The sequence below is a fragment of the Pezoporus occidentalis genome, unplaced genomic scaffold, assembly GCF_034315485.1.
Source record: "Pezoporus occidentalis ecotype Australia unplaced genomic scaffold, CSIRO_AGI_Poc_V1 ctg113, whole genome shotgun sequence".
NCBI classification, from domain to species: domain Eukaryota; kingdom Metazoa; phylum Chordata; class Aves; order Psittaciformes; family Psittacidae; genus Pezoporus; species Pezoporus occidentalis.
The window spans coordinates 340,639-360,644 of NW_026912918.1; the positions used below are offsets into that span (position 1 = coordinate 340,639).

Sequence of the window (20,006 nt, forward strand, 5' to 3'; positions counted from 1 at the left end):
GGATTCTGCATATTTCACCATTCCCTCATGGGAGGAATAAAGCACACACAAACACTTCAAAGCACAGCCTTGGAATGTGTCATCTAAAATGCTTTTCCAGTTATGTTGTTCTCATTTACTCTACATTCCTAGTTGCTTTGCATGCTGCACAGACTTATTTACAGGTCAAATGAAATGATAACTGTGAGACTGCACTGCCACGTCAGGGTGGAATCACAGGAAGAAACAAAGCAACTTCTCATAGCAACAATGAATATGCCCTTTATCAGCTCTCTCCCAGGTCTGGCTAGAAAAGGAGACAGTTTATGCAATATTTGAAGGGAAGGAAAACAAATGCATCATAAATAAAAATACTGCATTAACTTGTATTGAATAAAAGCATGTTTCTATATAATGAGCAGGGATGACAGCTTGGTTTCTTACATATAGGAATCGCAGAGGAAACAAGGAAGCCACAGGAGCTATATATATACATGGGCTTTAAAAAGATTATTGAAGACCAATCCTAATAGGTTTCATTTTAATTTAAAGGTTTTCTAACAGTTATTGCACAGGAAGAGAGAAGTACAAATCATCATGACTACTACATGGCTTGTTTTCACACCTAAAAAAACATTGGAGGAGTTACAAAAGGATGGGAGACAACTTAGGATGGATGGAAGACTAGGATCTGTTTTGCACTATGCCAAACAGATACCATTTAAAAACTTGTGATAGTTTCTACCAAGTTTAATTTACAAATATCCATTCATCTCTACTGTTATTAACCCAGAAATTTTTAACATAAGCTTCAGAACTTTCAAAGTAGGAAAAAGAAAAAAGCTTCTAAGAGAGATTTGTTGTTTGCTAGTTATTTCTCTGTTAAGGAAGAGTTTTGGTACCAGATAAACTGTGGTCACAATGACAAAGGCAGCCCAAATCATTGAAAGCATATAAACTGTGGCTTACAAGGTCAGCCTAATCTACCTACCAAATTCTGGGCAGAATTTATGATTCTAACTGAAAGCTATTCACAGTTACCCATTCTTGCTGCAAAAACAGCACTCTCCTGATAGGCGGCAGAACACATACTTCAAGGGCAACTGTTTGGCTGTTTAATTCATTGCATGCAAATCAACATATTCAGTGAGTCATAGCAATGACACGACTTACAAACAACCTGCCAGAAAAAATATGTATCTTTGTTAATTGCAAAACTCCTCTTTTATTATATCATGAATACAGTGAATACATTCCAGGAAGCAAATGACATATACCTGACAGACCAACATTGAAAGTCATAAACAGAGCACTCAACTAGTCAGGCCATCAGAACTGAACCATCTCCTTAAAACTGACAGGAGCAGGTAGGATGGGAGTTTCTAGGAGACAGAAACTATATTTTAAAGGAAGGAGCTGCTCTGAATAGATAGCAGGACTCAGCAGCCTGTCAAGCAAGACAAAGGCTTCAGAAGCACAGAGACAGGCTGCACAGCCTGGAAACACTTGCAAAGAAATTAAGAACAGGATGTAATGGCTAAATACTGTAACATCCAACTATTTCATAGCTTCTGTGGTTACACAAATTCTAACATCAACATTTGTTCCTTGCTTTTCAGTTGCATTTTTCTTGAACTTAAAACCCCCTTGAGCTCACACCACCAGCAAAGAGAAGATTCCTGAATTCCTAACACCTTCTGCAAGTCTGGGAGCATGCTGAAGGGAACCAGAGAAACTTGCTATGCTCTACCCACAGAAACAAATGACCAGTCTACACCAGAACAGCTGAGTGATGGGGTGAGCATTAGTGTAGGTTGCCATGAATTTAGGATAGATGCACTGATGATCAGTCTACAGAGACACTGTGTTTTGAATGAGTAAAATCTCTGAACACCAAATATTACACAGGGAAAAACAAAAGGCTGTAAATGAGAAGTTTGTCAGAATGCAGTCTAAACAACACAGATTCTGATGCTTATCCACATTTGCAAAATCTGACATGTGCATTATCTTATTTCACAGGAAGTCTCTGATGTAATTTAACATACCTGCACAAGTATATTTCATCATTTAATATTTACATACCCCAAATGAAAATGTAATGATCCTATTTACAATTAACATTTTCATATCAAAGCATCTCAATAGTTACACATGTACCAACATATATGCTAACATATATGCCACAAGACGTGATGTTGCATAGCACAAAACACCATTTTAAACGCAGTAGTCCACAGTAGGCTGGTACTAACATGGAATGCGGGAGTCAGCTGCTGCAAAACATACAACACTAAAAAGAGCCTTTTATGGTAGAAAATTTTTAATTCCTTAGGGAGATAAAACAGATGGAGGGACATAAAAGATATCGTCCATATGAAGGTACATCCCATTCATTCCCATCAGCTGGCACTCAGACATGCAAATGGCTCCTAAACAAATTCAGATCAAGTGTCTGAATTTTGCAGTCTGAATCCATTTTTATTAAATATTACATACATTAAACAAATGAGATGAACTCTTAACCCTCTAAAAGACAACAGTAAACATCTACAAAATAGCAATGAGCTGTCATTGCAGAGTTTCTCAGTAAAAAAGCAAAGTGCATTTCATATTTATAAATCAACTAGAAAAATATATGCTTTATCACTGTAGTTAGGTTAAACTTCATTTTCTTATATGGTACTAGCAAACATTTTTAATCTTTTTAGGACAGGAAACATATAAGAACCTAACAAAATTGCTTAGAAGACTGCCAGTGTCTGGTTATACAAATATAACCAGGCTTTATCAGCAACAAGATATTGCTTATTTGTATGTCTGATGATTTCTCAGCTACCAACTCTAAATCTTTCTCTACTGCCAACACAAGGAACAATGTGGTGAAATAAATATGAGCAAACTTCTTTGGCAAAAACGTTCAATCCAAGCCTTTTTTCTGCACTAAGGTTATTTCTTAGACTTCTGACACAAAACTGGCACAAAGAATTCTCTTTCTAGTATCACAGCCACCTGTCCCATCTGTTAGGGATAATGAGCACCAGCAAAGAAGTCTCAAACCAACTGCCAAAAAAGTTATCTTGGCCATACCACTGATTGAAGCAATTATTAGTATGATGCAGCAGAATAGAAGAGAAACAAAAGCTGTGACCCTGCATAACTACTAATTACATTAGAAATACACATACACTTTTAAAATTTGCATTAGTTATATTGAAAAATATCCTCTTACATATGTTTAAACATAAGCCTTTAGTGTTCAGGGCTTGATTTACTTTGAGTCCTACAAAGTCAGCAGCACTTATCTGTAACTTCTTCCAGAAGCTGAGACAACAAAGAATACATCTTCCCTCTTTCTCCTTGAAGCTGTAAGCTTTAAGCACACTCTGAAAGGAAGCAGGCTAGTGGTACCACTCCAAACTTCTTCCATCTTTTCTTCATCTAAAATTTAATCCTACAAGTCAAGCACATGAATAGTTTTAAAAATACAATTCAAAATACATAAACTGCATAGGCTCACCATTACCCTTAGCAAAATGGTAATGGAAAACTTGTATAAATTAACTTGATTAACTTTCAGTTTTCCTTACTTACATGTAAGGAAATATTTAATTTAATCATTCTACAAGTATGTCTTTCTATACACTCTACAAGCAATAGTTTACCTTGGAAGGTTGAAAGAGATGGCCATGGAAAAGTAGCCTCTGTCTCTATATGCCTGTAACAACTTTCTTGCTACTACAGGGTGATTATATATCTGTATCCTCTCCAAGCACCTCTCTCTAGTGATCAGCCTTTATGTGCTGAATTCTGCACATACCTGACCAGGCTCCAGATTCCATTCTCCAGGAAGAAAGCAAGCATTCTTAACCAGTGGGTCTAAGTATTTTTTCCTTTCTCTTTGAATGACTGGGCAATGATTATAAACCAAAATACAAACCTCATCTATAGAAATAAGAATTTGAAAACCAGTCTCACTACATCTCTGCCTTACCCAGTTCTTTGATGAGTATCTTGGCAGGCCTAAGTTCTCTAGAGTAACTCTCTGTAGTTGTCTGCATGCCTACTTTTTCCTCCCAAACAGCTCTGTGACAAATGCTTCCGTCTTGCTTAATGCTGAGAAAAGTACTTCCATCCAGCAGTATCTCTTTTCCTGTAATTTTTAAAGCAGGTTGGCTCTGCCAGAGGTTTAATTTGTCCAGCTGCTTCTCCCACAACTTTGTAACAATAGTTCTGTGTTTGCTGAGACTGTCTTTACTATTTGTGGGGGCTTTTTCAATCAGCCTTGTTCATTTAACTGATAAATCATGCATCCCATGTAACAACAGTTATTACAGCCATTACATCTGGTCCTAACCCTCTCATGTGCTTAGCTGTTTGCTCTTTGAAAGAGCTAAACCATTAATAACTACAAATACACATTTCCCTTCCTACTTTTACGACATAGTTCCCTTTGAACTGTTCTTTGTGTACAAAGCTACACTGTGGGCTAGCTCAGCTAAGAGCTAAAATCATTACAAATGTTTTCAACTTTGCAGAAAGTCACTGCTGGAAATTAATATATTTTACATTAGGGTTATGAGATATTATCCTTCTACTGAAATACATAAACTATCACCTATTTGTGGTATTTACCTGAGCATTTTTTAAAAGCCAGAATTGTCCTTTTGGTTTATATACCATTTTTGAAGTAATAACCTGTTTGAAAGAAAAACAAAATCTAAAGAATTACACAGCTTTTCACAGAGACATATAGTGCCTTCGTATCTTTGTTTAGCCATGTACTTGTGTGACAGAAAATATTTTCATTAAGGAGACATATTGCATTTTAAAGCTTTTTTGCCTGCTATTACTATTGAAATGGTACTTTCTGGTTTTGGATTAGCATTTTGGAAGTGTAACAATGAATGGTAGGATGATACAATTTAACTGTCCTTTACTCCAGCTCTAGGCAGGTATCAGAACTAACTCTGAATTATACCAGAAGCAGCATGGAATGGTGTGCAATCCGAGCTAATTCAGACTGCTGAGATACAGATGGCATGCAGTGCCAGCAGGGCTATGCTGCTTCCAGGAAACTAGCACATTAGAGTCCACTGGCATACTTCTGCCTGGCATCACATTTTACTGTTACCTGTTATACGATGGCTAACGGAAAAGGAAACCTCATGTTGAGGGAGGATGCTGAAGAGAAGATGAGGAAAAGAAAAGAAAGGGAGACAAACCTAAGGAGTGTTGGCACCATGTTCTTATTCTATGCAGAAAGAAGGGAGTTAAAAATTACAGTAAAGAAGGAAAGGGGAAGACACATTGTGCACTCACAGCCCAGAAAGTCAACTGTATCCTTGGCTGGATCAAATGAAGCATAACCAGCAGGTCAAAGGAGGTGACACTCCCCTTCTGTTATCGTGAGACCCCACTTGGACTGCTGTGTGCAGCTCTCGTGTCCTCAACATAAGAAGGATATGGAACTGTTGGAGCAAGTCCAGGCAAGGGCCACGAGGATGATCGGGGGACTGGAGCACCTCCCATATAAAGACAGGCTGAGAAAGTTGGGGCTGTTCAGCCTGGAGAAGAGAAGGCTGCATGGAGACCTCATAGCAGCTTTCCAGGATCTGAAGGGGGCCAACAAGGATGCCAGAGAGGGACTCTTCATCACAGACTGCTGTGATAGGACAAGGGGTAATGGGTTTAAACTTAAACAGGGGAAGTTCAGACTAGTTATAAGGAAGAAGTTCTTTCCTGTGAGGGTGGTGAGGCACTAGAACAAGCTGCCCAAAGAAGTGGTAAATGCTCCATCCACAGCAATGTTCAGGGCCAGGCTGGACAGGGCCTTGGGTGACAAGGTCTAGTGTGAGGTGTCCCTGCCCATGGCAGGGGGGTTGGAACTAGGTGATCTTAAGGTCCTTTCCAGCCCTAACTATTCTATGATTCTGTAACAGAACAAATTATTCCGGTAGGCTTGAGACTTAACAGGGAAAGGAAAAGGAGAGTCAAATTATTTAGGAAAGCAGAAAAAGTCTGAGATTGAGAGATGAGATCTTTCTGAGAAAAATTAATTTGTCAGATGCTTCAGGAAATATAAGAGAAGTGAAGTGGAAGATTTAGGGAATCTTCCCAGGAAAAAGGCTAGTAGAAAATGTACAGGTCTTTAGGGCAAAAAGAAAGGGAGACTGATGGTAACTTGAAAAGTAAATGGTTTGAGAAGGGATTGTCTGACAACAGAAGAAAGATCTCACACTATTCCATGCAGAGAATATAGCTCTAGCAGAGAGAGAATAGACGATGATGCAGTTAGATAAATCAGGATGAGCCCAAAAAGATTTTGGAAAATGAAAGCAACTTGTATTTCTAAGTAAGAAGTCATAAAAAAAAGGAAGAGGTAAAAGAGGTACTAAAAAGAACATTACATCACAAGAGACAATTTTCTCTTTTAATAATCCATGCAAAGAGAAACACATTGATCTGGCAGATGAGAGAACTAAGGAAGGAGAGGAACAGCTTAATGTAATTTCGCTTTGATGCAAGAAATGGAGGAATAACTGAGAAAACAACAGCCCTGAATTTTAATACGTTAGAATCTGCTCAGATCCTCTACTATGATGGCAGCTAATCCTGTAAAACCTTAAAACTAAGTCCCTCTTCCTTGCATATCATTTCTAAGCCTCAAAAAACCCACTAAAATTGACAGCACAAGGAAAGAAACAGTGACTCCTTTTTAAATATCAGACACAAAGTCATATATTGTTGTCTTCCTTTCATGAAATACAAAAGCAATTACTGAAAAATTCTTAATACCTCAAAGATTTTGCCTGCTTTAAGAAACCTCTAGCTTTTGCTACTTCTTGAGTAAGCTTCTTTAAATCATCTCCTTCAAAGTACGGGAAAACTGGATCCTGAAAACAGAATTAAAATATTCTTCTTTATTTTGCACCTATTTATTATTTTCAAGTTCTACCAACTTAATTACCTGAGCCTAAACTATCAATCTCCCTCCTCCTATCTACTTGCAGAGAAAGTCTTGGTCTTAAAAGGGGAGAGTAGAGCAACTTTGGATTGAACATGGTTCTGTTCACTAACATATTCTTCTGCTCTGGCAATCCCCGAGGTTTCCTGCTGCAGAACTGAAGTGCTACAAACAGTGTAAGGACTTTACAATTACATAAATGAAATACAAGATAGCAAGGCTAAGAAGGCACAGTAAAAGCTAAAGTTAACTTAAAATCCACAGTGTCCAAATGCAAGATTATTATTGGGTTTTTTTGCTTCTCTTTCAAAATCTATGCTGCATTGTGTAATTCTTTCATGGGTTTCATCACCTGGCCAAGGCAGCTAGCAGAGAGGCAAAGCCAGATATTCAAAAGTCTCCTTTCAGTTTCAATGTGAAGTATCTTATGAATCTTCTATTTATTTTTCTCATGATTTTTCCTTTTCAAATGAAGTGTGACTATTAGTAAAGAACTAAGCTGAAATGAAGCAAAACCAAACCCAACAAAACCAATCCATTTAACATACATCTTCATCATCAAACCCCTCTGCCAACATTCTGTGTGCTGCTAATTGTCCATCCACATCTCCAAAACTGCAGTGGTAGCGCCCTCCTGTTTGGGAAGCAAGCTTCTTCAGAAATTCATTAGCTCCTCTGTTAACAACAAAGTACTAAGTTACTAAGGAAAATTATTTCTTTGAAAGCAACAGCAATAGAAGAAGACTTTCTAAGAATTCCTCAAAAAAATATTACACCAAAACAAATGGTTTGGAGGACATGACTATAAACCACTGCATCATTTCTCATTAACAGTTGTTAATGTGGAATATACACTGCTTAGCTGTCGTAACAGGCTATTTTTGGACACAATGTTCAGTGTAGCAATGGAACCAAAATTTAAAGTAAATCAAGAAATCCAGAAGTCAGGCTGGCAGGTGAAGGGCAGTTCATATTTTACATATGGGGAGAAAACTGAAAGCCAGGAGACTCTGCTAAGAGTCACACACTTGTACTGCCATTTATACATCATTATTTTAGAGTCCTGTCTCCCAAGCACTAGCACTGCAAAGTCAAAAATAGTCATACAGCCATTAATTTCAAGTAAGCTGCAAGGACTGATTCCATCCTAAAACGGGACACTAAAATATCCACAATTAACTAGCAGATTTCTTTGGAAAGAAACAGCAAAAGAACAACTTGTCATCAGAAGTGACATGTTTCTCCCTCACTATCAGATAACCTGAACAGATAGTTACTGGCTACTGACCAGTTAATCAAATGATATGCAAATAAAGAAACCCAAAATATTCATAATTACAATACTTTTAAGTTGATTTTTTCAACTTAGATCCAATAATTCTATGTATCGAGCACTCTACTACATCCCCCTTTAATGGCTTGAAAAATGACAACCATACCATTCAGTGAACTGAGCATGTGGTCCAGCAGCTTGACAATAAACTAATTCTAAAGTTTTTATTGTTCTTGCAAAGTATCATATACCTGTCTGCACAGTGAAAAGAAATAGTGTGAATTTTAATAGCTTGTTTCTTTCTCAATCTTTCAACTTCTGTCAAAATCAGACTGTAACTGGTGTCTGGTTTTCCATCAGTCAATACGTACAGTGCCTCTACACCTTGGAAACTGAGACCCTTCTGAAAAGTAGAAAATAAGCTTAAATAATTAGTACATTTATATGAAAAGTTAAGAATGAAAACACTATTCCAATGATTTAGTATTGTTTCATATTTACCACTCGTTAATCAAATGAATGTTGGCTTTTCACTTCATATGGAAAAATAAGGGTATAAATTTTAAAAATAAACAAGTAGATAATCTGTAGCATAATGCAATATATTCCTAAGAAAAACATCACCAAAAACTTGAAATAAGCAAATTAACGGGTTTTGGAGAACTGCTAACAGAAGGCTTTAGCATAACATTTTGTAAGAATTAAAGATGCTCAATGTCTGCAAATCAGGGTCACTGGGAATTGGCCTTTTTGTATTACTGAAAACTGCTACAGTAATTGACTCTGTGAACATTTTTTTAATACAGACATGCCTTACAGTTCTACTTGATTTGATTCATGATGAGTTCCATAAAATTTACTGCAAGGGTGTCTGAAAGAAGAACCATGCATTTAAGGCAACATTTTTTTTTATTAACATTTTAAATCTCATGAAATTCGAAGTTATTTCAGTCTCTGTTTTAAATTATTACTACTACTAAATTTCTAAAGGAGAAAAGTTTATTCACCTGTTACTGAAGTTCAAAGATTGTGTACTCAATGCTCATGAAATTCCAGCAAACACCACTTCTTTAAAATCCCCATTTGGCTCATAGCAAGTATCTCACTGCCACAGCTGTGCATTAGCATCACTTTGAGCTATTTTCTCTCTCTAGTATTTGAAAACAAATACTAATGCAACTACTGTTATTTCAAATTTTTCTTAAACTCAGTATGAGTAATGAATTCTAGTATCTACTAGCCTTGAGGACAGAAACAGTGGCTTGATTCTAGATCCATTCATGTTTTGCATGTAAAAATGCTGTATGTTTTGACCAAATAACTTTCCTAAACCATGACCAGTCAGATGAAAGTGTTATATCACTAAGACACAGCGTCTTTGCCAGAATGTAGTATACAATTTACTAACCTGTAAAGCCATAAGGGTGCATGTATTACCATCAGCGTGGAATGTGGACACCCACTGCACAGCACTGTGACATGTTTTGTCAGTTGCCTCTACAAGACACTCCTTCCAAGTCTCTGTATTTTCGGCAAATCTCAGCAAATTAAACCTAAGGAGAAAGATGGCCCACAACATTAAACCCTAATCAATATTATCAGTCACTTCAGATAAGCCAGTTTTGAAATAAATAAACCAAACAAATTTGCAAACCCACTAGGAAAAAAACAAAACAAAACCAAACACAAAACCCAACCAACTTCTCTTCCCCACAAAACCCAAGAGCCTAATACTGGATTAAAGTCTTCAGCTTTAGGAGAGTCAGAAAGCATATCTCATTCTGCATGAACAGAATATCTATGGGTATTCTGAGCCCAAAGGATGAACAGCATCAGGCAAATCTCAAACCTTAAAGAGCTCAGAACTGAAAGTTGGTTAAAAAGAACAGAAAGAGCAGTTCATGTCACATGTGTATTATGTACCAACATATCTTAGTTGTATTTTTTCAGTACTGTATTATTTGTTATTAAGTAATCTTATGACATAATAAGTAGTGCAGATTTCAGACTTTATCAGCAGTTCATCATACCTGACTTTATTTTTTCTCAGCTGTTCCCAGACAAGGGAGGTAAGTTCTTTCATGATATGTGGCAAATATGGGTCCATGGAACCAGATGTGTCAATCAAAATACAGACATTTGCTTCTAAAATGGTACCAAACAATCTTCGGCTTCCTGGGCCAGAACATTAAAACTAATTGTCATTACATAGGCTTATTTTATTGAACATACTATTTTATTGAGCATACTGTAAAATCTTTAGTCTGTAGGGGTTATTCTAGGCATATTTCTACAAAATAAATTCTAATCTGTGTGCAGCTAGGTAGTTCAACAAGCAAGAGAGGGATCAAAATACTTTTCACCAGCAGGGCACATTCTTAGCAAAAGAAACTTTAAAGCTAATTTTGTTTGTTGATGTTATTGTATATATTCCATGGATACAAAGCTTTTGACATCAGGAACCTTAAATTTCTGAACACAACATACAAAAAGAAGTTTATATCATAGCCCTAAGTATTTCACAGCAAGCTTGATGTTTCAGCTACATAGACAATGAATTCTCTTGTGTTCTTATATTCATAAAAATACATTTTAAAAAGTCAATGAAATGCAAAACCAAATATTTTTATTTATATTTGAGGTCCAGATTTATATTGATTTATTGTATGATAAGCAGTAGACAAGAATATTTTATGTATGTTTCAACTGTGCTTTACACACAAGATGCACACTAGTACCTGACAGAAGCCACTGTATTCTTTCTATATATCGCCGCAACACTTTCTCCAGTTGTTCAGTGTAGATTTCCAGTTCTTTAGGTTGAAACTGCAGATGTTTCACAACTCCCTGGAAAAATCAAGATTTGGGGGGTTTGTCTTCACTTCTATGAAAGAGCGTAAAAAAATTTCTGTGACTCTGTTGCTATGTGGGTTTACCCAAATGAGGAAAGCCTTGTTCTCATCTCAGCCAGTTGAGCTGAACAACAAAATTTGACTAGAGAGGTGAACCAGCTGCATTATCTCTGACATTTTTATAGATATAATAGAGCAATAGTATCCTGGACTTAATTTTCTGTGCTTCTCCCCAGGTGGTGCACAAACCCTAACAATGCAACATTTTTCCAGTATTTACTCACATATAATTTTTAAAAGCTTTACTTAAAATTTTTAAATTGTTTTCCACACTGTATGAAAAGAGGAGATGCATTCTCCAGATTCCATGCATTTTCCACTTCAAACATACTAAATGATCTTTTATTCACCACAAGAAACCTTCTCTAGCTTTCTAACAGAAACATGATTCAGACAGACAACCAGGGAAGAGTGAAGGGAGTATCACACTAGCAAGCCACAAATGCTGATCAACATGCATTGTCTTAAACACAAAACCTTTCAATGATGTAGGCAGATGAAGTCTGCAAATGCTTACATCAATTTCCACACTAGGGAAGACTGTGCAGTATTTTGCTGACACTTTCTTGTGCAGCGATGCCACAGTTTTCTGACGGTGAGTACAGCTGGGACCAAACAGCAGTTGGGGCAATTCCAGTTTAAGCTTTTTAATACTGTACTTGGATAGCCACTGGTAAGACAAACAGATGAAGCAACTGGTTGCTAGTAAATAGTAAAACAGATTAAGTAACAATACATTGTAAGGAATCACAATTAACGTGTTCACATTAATTCATATGGATAATTCTCAAATGGCATTTCATTAGTAAGGGGCAAAGTACCTCTCTGCTTGAACAGATTTCCTCTTTGTTTGGCAATGTAACAGAGGGAACAGACTTTCCTATGCACATTACCTTTGGATACTTTTGGTATACTGGACCTAGTTAAGAAAATGAAGAAAGCAGTATTGAGAGCTTGAGGTTTAAATCACAGGCCTTTGATTCAGATGTGACTGTGGATTAAAACAAACCAATCAACCAACCCCAGCCCCACAGACAAGCATTTCATACACAGTTCTGCATTTGAAAACAAATGCAAAATTTCTATATATCAAAGTACTTAAAAAAAAAACCCTGATTTTCAAAGTCACCTGCAAAAAAATACTCCATAATCATCTGCATCCTTATTTTTCTTTAGAGCAGCTTTGACCACAAGATCTCAAAGGACTTTACAAAAACAAACAAAAATTCCCCAACACATCCCCAGCATTACAATTGCAAGTGTTTCTAAAAACTTCAATTAAATCCCTAATTTAATACTGTGTTTTAAGCAAACCACAAAACAAATCGAAGACAAAAAGCCCCTAATCTATACAGACCTGGTGGAATTTCTGCTTTGGCACTAGTAGGACACCATGCCTGTACTCTTCTGGAAGCATTTCTCTCTGCATCATGGTTGTCTTTAATATACTATAAACACATATAGTAATAATAATTTTTAGAAAAGGCAATTAAAACGTGTTTCAGTCAAAATGTCATTACTCAGAACTACAACTACCCTTCATTGTTCTGATTCCTGCTTGGCTCTTCTGACAAGTCAGCACTTGCCATGATGACCTGTTTCTTGCTAGGTTAAGTAACTCTAATTGCTCTTGCCAATTTCATCTCCTGCCTTAAAAGTAAAGACTAACATCTCCAGGCAGATGAGTCTGGACCATTTTTGCAACTTGAAGGAGCAGTCTAGTATGGTAATGGCAGTGTTATATAGTTTCTACAGAGTTCTACTGAATATTTGAAATTCAGCTCTGACATCGCTTGTTTTTACTTTAGGCATAGAAATTTCTAGGGTCAACCCTCTAGGGGATAAGAAGTCTGTTAAACAATATGAATACTTGTTTAACCCTATTTTAGGCTCAGACTTTTGCTGTGATAGAGACTTCAAGTAACTGACATCTAATGTAAAATAACATACTATATGTAACAGAATCATAGAAATGTTTGGGTTGGAAGGGACCTTCAAATGTCATCTAGTCCAGCTCCCAACATAACATACTATAAAACATAACAAACTAGAAATATCCCCAAACATCTACAGACAAACCTGTATCAGTTTCCTACAAGTTTAATCCCTGTAAAAAAATGCTACGTTGTCACATCTGTGAGTGATTACTTTTTTCCTGCATTTGTGAAGAAGTGTTGAGCATATACTGGTCTTGATAAAATAGCATGGAAGACCTGTTTGAGCTTACCTACCAGTTCTTTGACACATGAACATGCCTACATTTAAGGTGTCACTCCCATTTCAAAGATGAGACCTAAAAATTCCAGGTCAAAAGTTAACTACATTCTCTGCAATAGGAAGTTCTTATCTAGTAGTTTCTATACTGAAGTGGTATGCGCTGGCACCAGATATTTGTATATATTACAGATAGCAAAGCCACTCAGAACAGATGCGCACACAGTCAAAATTAACAAGGAAAACATCAGCAAAATCCCAAACTCAGTAATGGAACTCCATGGCAATCAGCACAGCAGGCAGGAAACAAATCCTGAATCCTATTTCTAGTTTTCATGCTGGCTCTCTGTGTGGCCAAAGACATGCTACTCAGCTGCAGCTGTCTTATCTGGAAATGAGCAGCATACCAAAAAATTCAGTACTTTCTAGAAGGACTTGAAAAATAGATGTAATTCGGTAAAGCACATTTCTGCTTTGTTTTCATTAAACACTAAATATTTAAAGTCAGAAGAGGGATTATTTAGACAATTTTAGACACTGCAATGTTGTTCCATTATAATTAATTATTTAGTGGGAATTAATAAGATGTATTTTTTTGTTTATGTAGCATTTTGAATTCAAATTACAGTGTCAATTTGGGGTACCCTCACAGTGCTGTTTTAATTCCTGCAAATTTTCAGCCTGAGCACTTCTCTCACAAAGCGCAGCATCTGACAGGCAGGTAAGATCTCTGATTAAAACACATAGCATATTAAAAATAGGACCATTTCAAACCATTCTAGCCAGACTGAGGGCTGTGGGTTTAGGAGATGGCAACTTCTGTGGCCTTCTTTTCTCTTTCTTTGTAAGCACATTTGGGTCTCCTTCTGGTATGAATGTATTAACAGACTGATTTACTGAACGTTGCTTTAAGGATTCCACTAAGAATGCACACTGAAATGGAAGTTCACAGCATTTAGTAATTCATATACATGAAATATAAGTAAATAACATTTCAAAGCCAGCCATTCTGTATTTATTACTTTAATAAAAATAAAAAGACCAGAACAAACTGGAAGATGATAAACCAAGAATAGCAATTATTAAATGGCAACAAAATATTTTAAGATCCCATTAAATATCGACCAATTCTTCTTTTTAAACAAAAGATTTCTGTGACTCAGACTTGCATGCAACAAGCTGTATAGACCTCTGGACATAGATCTCGCTGCATATATCTTTCTAACCACACTTTCGTAACACACAACCACCACATGGCCAGGCTGGGTACACTGCCTCAGTCACTTTCTCAGATAGCTTTATATAGTTTATAAATATAATATATATAGGCATATAATATAGAGAGATACGGTCTAGTTCTACACCCCTAGTACATTTAAGAAAGCAATTATTTCGGAATTGAACAAAGGTATTGTGCCACTGATGAACCCTCCCTGAAGTGTGACTTACAGGAACATAATATTTTATGTTTGTTATAGAATATATATAACTTTTTAACATATTTCTTTATATATACATCTGTATACATTTTATATATATATATAGTTATAAAGAACAATTCTATTTGAGAAGAATTCATCATAGGATTTGCAACAAAAAGGAGAATCACTTCAACTGTAAGCTCCTTGTATTTGATACGGAATCATAACCACTCCAACACCCATCACTTCAGTGCCATTGTACAACTGATTTCTAGGCCATATTTACTCTGTGGTGACTATTCTCACACTCTCAAGCATTCCTGCCCATCTTACAAGGATTTTCATTTTGTCCAATCTTCTGCACTGTCAGCTGAACAAACACTGGTGATTTTTTTCTGAAGAAACAGAGAATTTAAGGAGATATATATAATTCATACCTTTTGGGAGTACTTGCTTGCTTTTTCCATTTCAGACACAATAATAGTGATATCATCACTTTCAAAGATGCCTAATAATCAAATATATGCTAATCAACTTTTAAGTGTAAAAATATATAATTTTTAAAAATATACATCAATTTGTAAAGCATGCCAAATTATCAATGAAAAGAATCAAAAAGCCTTTGTTTCCTATAAGCCTTTGTTTTCCTGTTAGGTCCAGGCAGTCTGGACCTAACACATTAGCAACTATATTTTAAATGCACATCTTTAAAATATCTAGTGGAATTAAAACATTAAAAAAAAAAATCAAATTCCTGCATTAAGGCTTTTTTATAATATTCTACAATACAACTGAAAGCTTCCATCAAACTAGGACCTCTGTTTATATCCCAGTGCTAGTACAATACTACCACATCTTAAAAAAAAGTAAACTACTTGATGGGGGAGGCATTAATAAATATTACTTAACTGATGAAAAAGAAGTATGTGCTGACTTTCCTTCTCACATACCTGCTTCTCCAAACCAATGAAATCTCCCATTGGCTCTCTGTACTATTTCTTTAAAAGCAATTGCAGTTTCAGTTGGGTTAGCATAGCGGGCTGGAATGATCCCATTAGAGTCAACCTCCTCCATTACACTGAACAGACAGACATGAAGCTGTAAATCAAAACCTCTGCAAACCTCAGCCACATAAGCACTGACTGTGTGCTGGAACACAGAGGGGAGGGGAAAAACATTACCACGTTAGTAGTGCTCAGATGTGCTCCCATCTACTTCACTCACTCCTGAACTGACACACAAATACTTGCAACCTGAGAATTCACTTCAGGAACATACTCTGAGTAGCTGCATGCCTCCTCAATTCATGCATAGACACAAAACCTGTCACTATTGCTAATGACAGCATTACTGCAGCCAAGACAGGGTATCTATGGAAATCAAAGACACAGGCCATGGACTTCAAGTAGTAGGGATGCAACTATCCATTTGGCTTTCTGTATGTACCCTTTGTTTTTTTATTATCCACATAGGCTTTTAATGATTTCTTAGGTTTGCCCAGAATTTCCCGAAGTTTGTTAACAAAAGCAAGAGACACACTACTGTGCACACATAGCTACTGCAGATGGATTACCATAGGTTCAGAAACTCTAGGCCACAGAGCACATGCACTATGAACGTATATCCAAGCAATGGATTACTGTTATTAAAAATAGGAGTTTTACATAGCGTACTATAAGCACCACAGCAGAATTATTCATGGCTTTGTTTCCATGAGCTATAAGGAAGTAATATCATACGAAAAAAAAAAAAAAGAAATCAGAGTTGTTTTTTTTTAAACTCATAAATTTGCAGTGAAATGATGGCCAGAACTGGAGTGGGAAGGGAACCCTAAAAACACCTCTTGAATTTTCTATGACTCACATATTATTAATAATTGCTATAATTCACAGATTATTAATAATTGCTACCTCCAACACTCAAGAAGCAACTGCAGAAATGGAAGTTTAAGATCCTGACAGCTGTGCTGGCTCAGACATTTAAAAAATATTTGCCAACAAGCCATGATGACTAGAAAAGAAAAAGAAACAAAAAATGGAACTTACAGAAATGTTGCAAACCCTGTGATAATACTTACTGTTTCCTGATCAGGTATTCCAGTAGTCAGCAGGTAAAGTCCTTGTGATTTGTGTTTATCCTTGTCTTTGAAATCTATTTCCACAGCTCTCCTCAGTGCACTCATGAGATTTCTACTCCCTTTGCACTGCAGGCTTAACACCCACCTAAAAAAAAAAAAAGTTTGAAGAATGAAGCAACAAAACCTTTTGTTCCTGCTTAAAGCAATAAAGAGAACTAAAAATCTTAAATAACGTTGCTCTGGAGTATAAAATTTTTAACAGAGAGCAAAACTAGATTATAGAATGACCCGAATTATTTGGTCTAGTTTCTGTACTGCCACCATGGACAACTAGATTCTAAGGTAAGACGGGGAGCATAGAGAGGGAAGAATTCTCTCTTATTTTGATGTGGAAATATTGTAATATAGCAGAATTTACAGGGAAGAAAATGAAATGACAGAGGTGTAATGAAACACTGAGGGTGTGGCTCCACAAAAAGCAACCTGGGATTTGTTTCCAGTGTATGTTAGGAAAAAATATAGTTTAGCTTTCATACCCCAGTTTGATTTGAATCAGTTTTCAATTCATCATGTCACCTGTGCATCTCACAGAGACACTTCTGTATCTGTGTACATATATATTCTGTATACATAAAGAATACAAACTCACCGAGATATTAAACTTTACAATGTGGTTTTCACAAGAAACCATCATGAATAATCACTGTAGAACAATTCACAGCAACGTATCTTTGTAGTATTTTAAACCTATCAGTTTTCTAAACTGTTCACAAATCCCTTTCTTGGTTCTACCTGCGTCACAGTACCTATGATCACTTAATTCAGATGTATGGGAAAGTTATTTGATCCTACCTCCAAGCCTTTTGTAAGTTTTCTGGTTGGGAAGGAACCAGTTCCAGCTGCCAAGGCACAATATCACTCCCAAATCTTTCATGGAAAAACAACAGCAATTAATTTTCAGATTTTGCTTCAGAACAAGCAAAAAGAAGAAACTGACTTTAAAAGAGAACTCTCATTTGGGGTATTACAAATGTAAAGCTGCCTGATGTTAACTACTTTCTATTTCAAACCATTTAGTTATGCACATTTATCCACCACTCAGGGGCTGTCAGATTTTCAAGGCAGTGGGCCAGACTACATTTTTACTTGAAGAACAGTATCTGAAGTGAGCTAGTAAAAGCTCAGCAGAAGGACTGCAACAAAAAAAAAAAACCCCAACCTTCAGATACTGCCTGTATCCCTCATGAGGTAAGGGCTTTGTTCTCCCACCAGGTTTGGAACGCCCATGAGCTGCTGTCTCTTCCTTTTACCTGTCAGTCATAGACCTGTCCAGCTGCTGTTCAGCAACTGTGCCATATGTTTCTGACTCCCAATGTCCCGTACAGAATTTTAGTACTATTATATAATAAAAAGCATTGGAGTTACTGTAAAATGTAAACAGTGTTCTCAGTTACAGCACCTGAGATAACAAAATCCTCTTCCAATGAAAACTTAACATGTTAATTAATGCCATTGTTATGAACAAAACAGCAGGATAAAAAACTGTAACACATATGACACGATCAGTTCCAGTGAGCATCACCCAAACCAGTGATTTTTAATTACTAATCTGGTTTCTGTACATTTGATCCATACACTTAACCAGTAACGACAAACCAGTGCTACTCTTACTGACTCTTCATCATAATATGTTCAATACAATTAAAAAAATCTAAAATATGTCCATTAGCAAGTACAATCTCTCAGCATACTTCTTTCATTGCCACGTGTTACAATTATTCCAAAAAAACCTTAAACAGTTGCTTACGCTATAATATTGAAGCAATCCTTATTTGACATTTGTTCTTCAAGTAAAAGTCGCAAAGAATGCTGGATATGGATGACGTACATAGAGCTTGTCACTGATACATCAACAAGTATAACCACCCTAGATAAGAAATATGTTATTCATCAAAGAACAAATCTTAATTACACATTCTTACCATCCCTGTACTCTAACTTGCCAGAGAAAGTATCTTTTAGCTATGTATCAAAACGCATAAACACTGAATCTGTATTATGTGCAAAACATGAGGTGAGAATTAAAAAACATTACTAACAATAATGGAATATTCTGAGGGTGGTGAGGCCCTGGCACAGGCTGCCCAGAGAAGCTGTGGCTGCCCCATTCCCGGCAGTGTTCAAGGCCAGGCTGGACATGGTTTTGAGCAACCTGGTCTAGTGAAAGGTGTTCCAGCCTGTGACAGGGGTTGGAACCATATGAGCTTTAAGGTCCCTTCCAACCCAAACCATTGTATGGGTTTATGTTTCCTAAGCTATGCAACAATCAGGGTACCAGCACATGTAGTGCCATAATGGCTACTGAACCCTAAACTTGTCCACTTTCTTCTCTATACTTGGAATATTCAAAACACTCCTGAAAAGCATGGATGACTCTCATGAGTTCTTATTGGAAAATGAGCTTCAATGTACCAACTACTTGCTTTGTCAGTACAGAAAAACTCTTTGCATAAATACTAACACCATGGGTTTCAAAAGCTGACTGTAAACACTACCTTTTGCCAACAGGTTCTGTTCACGTGCGATTTATGACAGAACATTCCTCAAGGGCTTACTTGCTAGATAACTCAAACTTGAGAGTCTCAACCTGTCGAATGGAAATTTTGTGTTGACCAATAATCACTGGATTCTTTACATCCACAGATCCATCACAAAAGCTGAATATCAATATTTGTTTTCAGAAGTGGACTGCTTACACTGATCATATCTGCAACCACTGTCTCTACATCTTAACTGGTTTCTGCCCTGTGTTCTTTGGTGCTGACTTACACATAAAGGAAAGGCTGGCAAACTAGAATCATATACAAAGAAAGGACTATCAAAGTACAATACCTCCTTTCACAAACACTTCCCCATATTCTTCTGCTAGCAACAGACAGCCAGTCAATTCTTTTCTCATAGATTCTTACCATTTTAACAAGGAGTTTCTATGGATGAAATACAGAAAATTTAAGATAAAAATAAAAAATTCAAATAAGTCTTTTATTACCGAATGCAATGTGGCATTGGCTTATAACATGTAGCATGTCATATAACATGACAGCATAGTAATGAAAAAATAAATGATTTTCATTCATTTTGACAGCAACATTTAATTTTTTGT

General features: G+C 36.5%; 1 protein-coding gene across 4 annotated transcripts in view; it reads right to left on the reverse strand.

Moving 5' to 3' along the window:
- The window catches only part of VWA3A (von Willebrand factor A domain containing 3A), a 35,941-nt gene that overhangs the window by 4,006 nt on the left and 11,929 nt on the right, over positions 1-20,006 (reverse strand). Inside the window, exons 14-31 of one of the 4 annotated variants that reach the window (XM_062634359.1) lie at positions 19,736-19,830; positions 18,651-18,770; positions 17,696-17,770; positions 16,844-16,988; positions 15,717-15,915; positions 15,204-15,274; positions 14,120-14,278; positions 12,489-12,579; positions 11,953-12,050; positions 11,649-11,801; positions 10,958-11,066; positions 10,250-10,394; positions 9,628-9,772; positions 8,471-8,622; positions 7,495-7,621; positions 6,778-6,875; positions 4,615-4,677; positions 2,375-3,433 (exon numbers count right to left, since the gene is read on the reverse strand). In XM_062634359.1, coding sequence (XP_062490343.1) covers positions 4,626-4,677; positions 6,778-6,875; positions 7,495-7,621; positions 8,471-8,622; positions 9,628-9,772; positions 10,250-10,394; positions 10,958-11,066; positions 11,649-11,801; positions 11,953-12,050; positions 12,489-12,579; positions 14,120-14,278; positions 15,204-15,274; positions 15,717-15,915; positions 16,844-16,988; positions 17,696-17,770; positions 18,651-18,770; positions 19,736-19,830 — 2,034 coding nt within the window. In that variant the 3' untranslated portion in view covers positions 2,375-3,433; positions 4,615-4,625. Of the gene's footprint in view, positions 1-2,374; positions 3,434-4,614; positions 4,678-6,777; positions 6,876-7,494; positions 7,622-8,470; positions 8,623-9,627; positions 9,773-10,249; positions 10,395-10,951; positions 11,067-11,648; positions 11,802-11,952; positions 12,051-12,488; positions 12,580-14,119; positions 14,279-15,203; positions 15,275-15,716; positions 15,916-16,843; positions 16,989-17,695; positions 17,771-18,650; positions 18,771-19,735; positions 19,831-20,006 lie in introns of those variants that run through there. The other 3 variants (XM_062634350.1, XM_062634368.1, XM_062634344.1) reach the window with 3 other exon arrangements.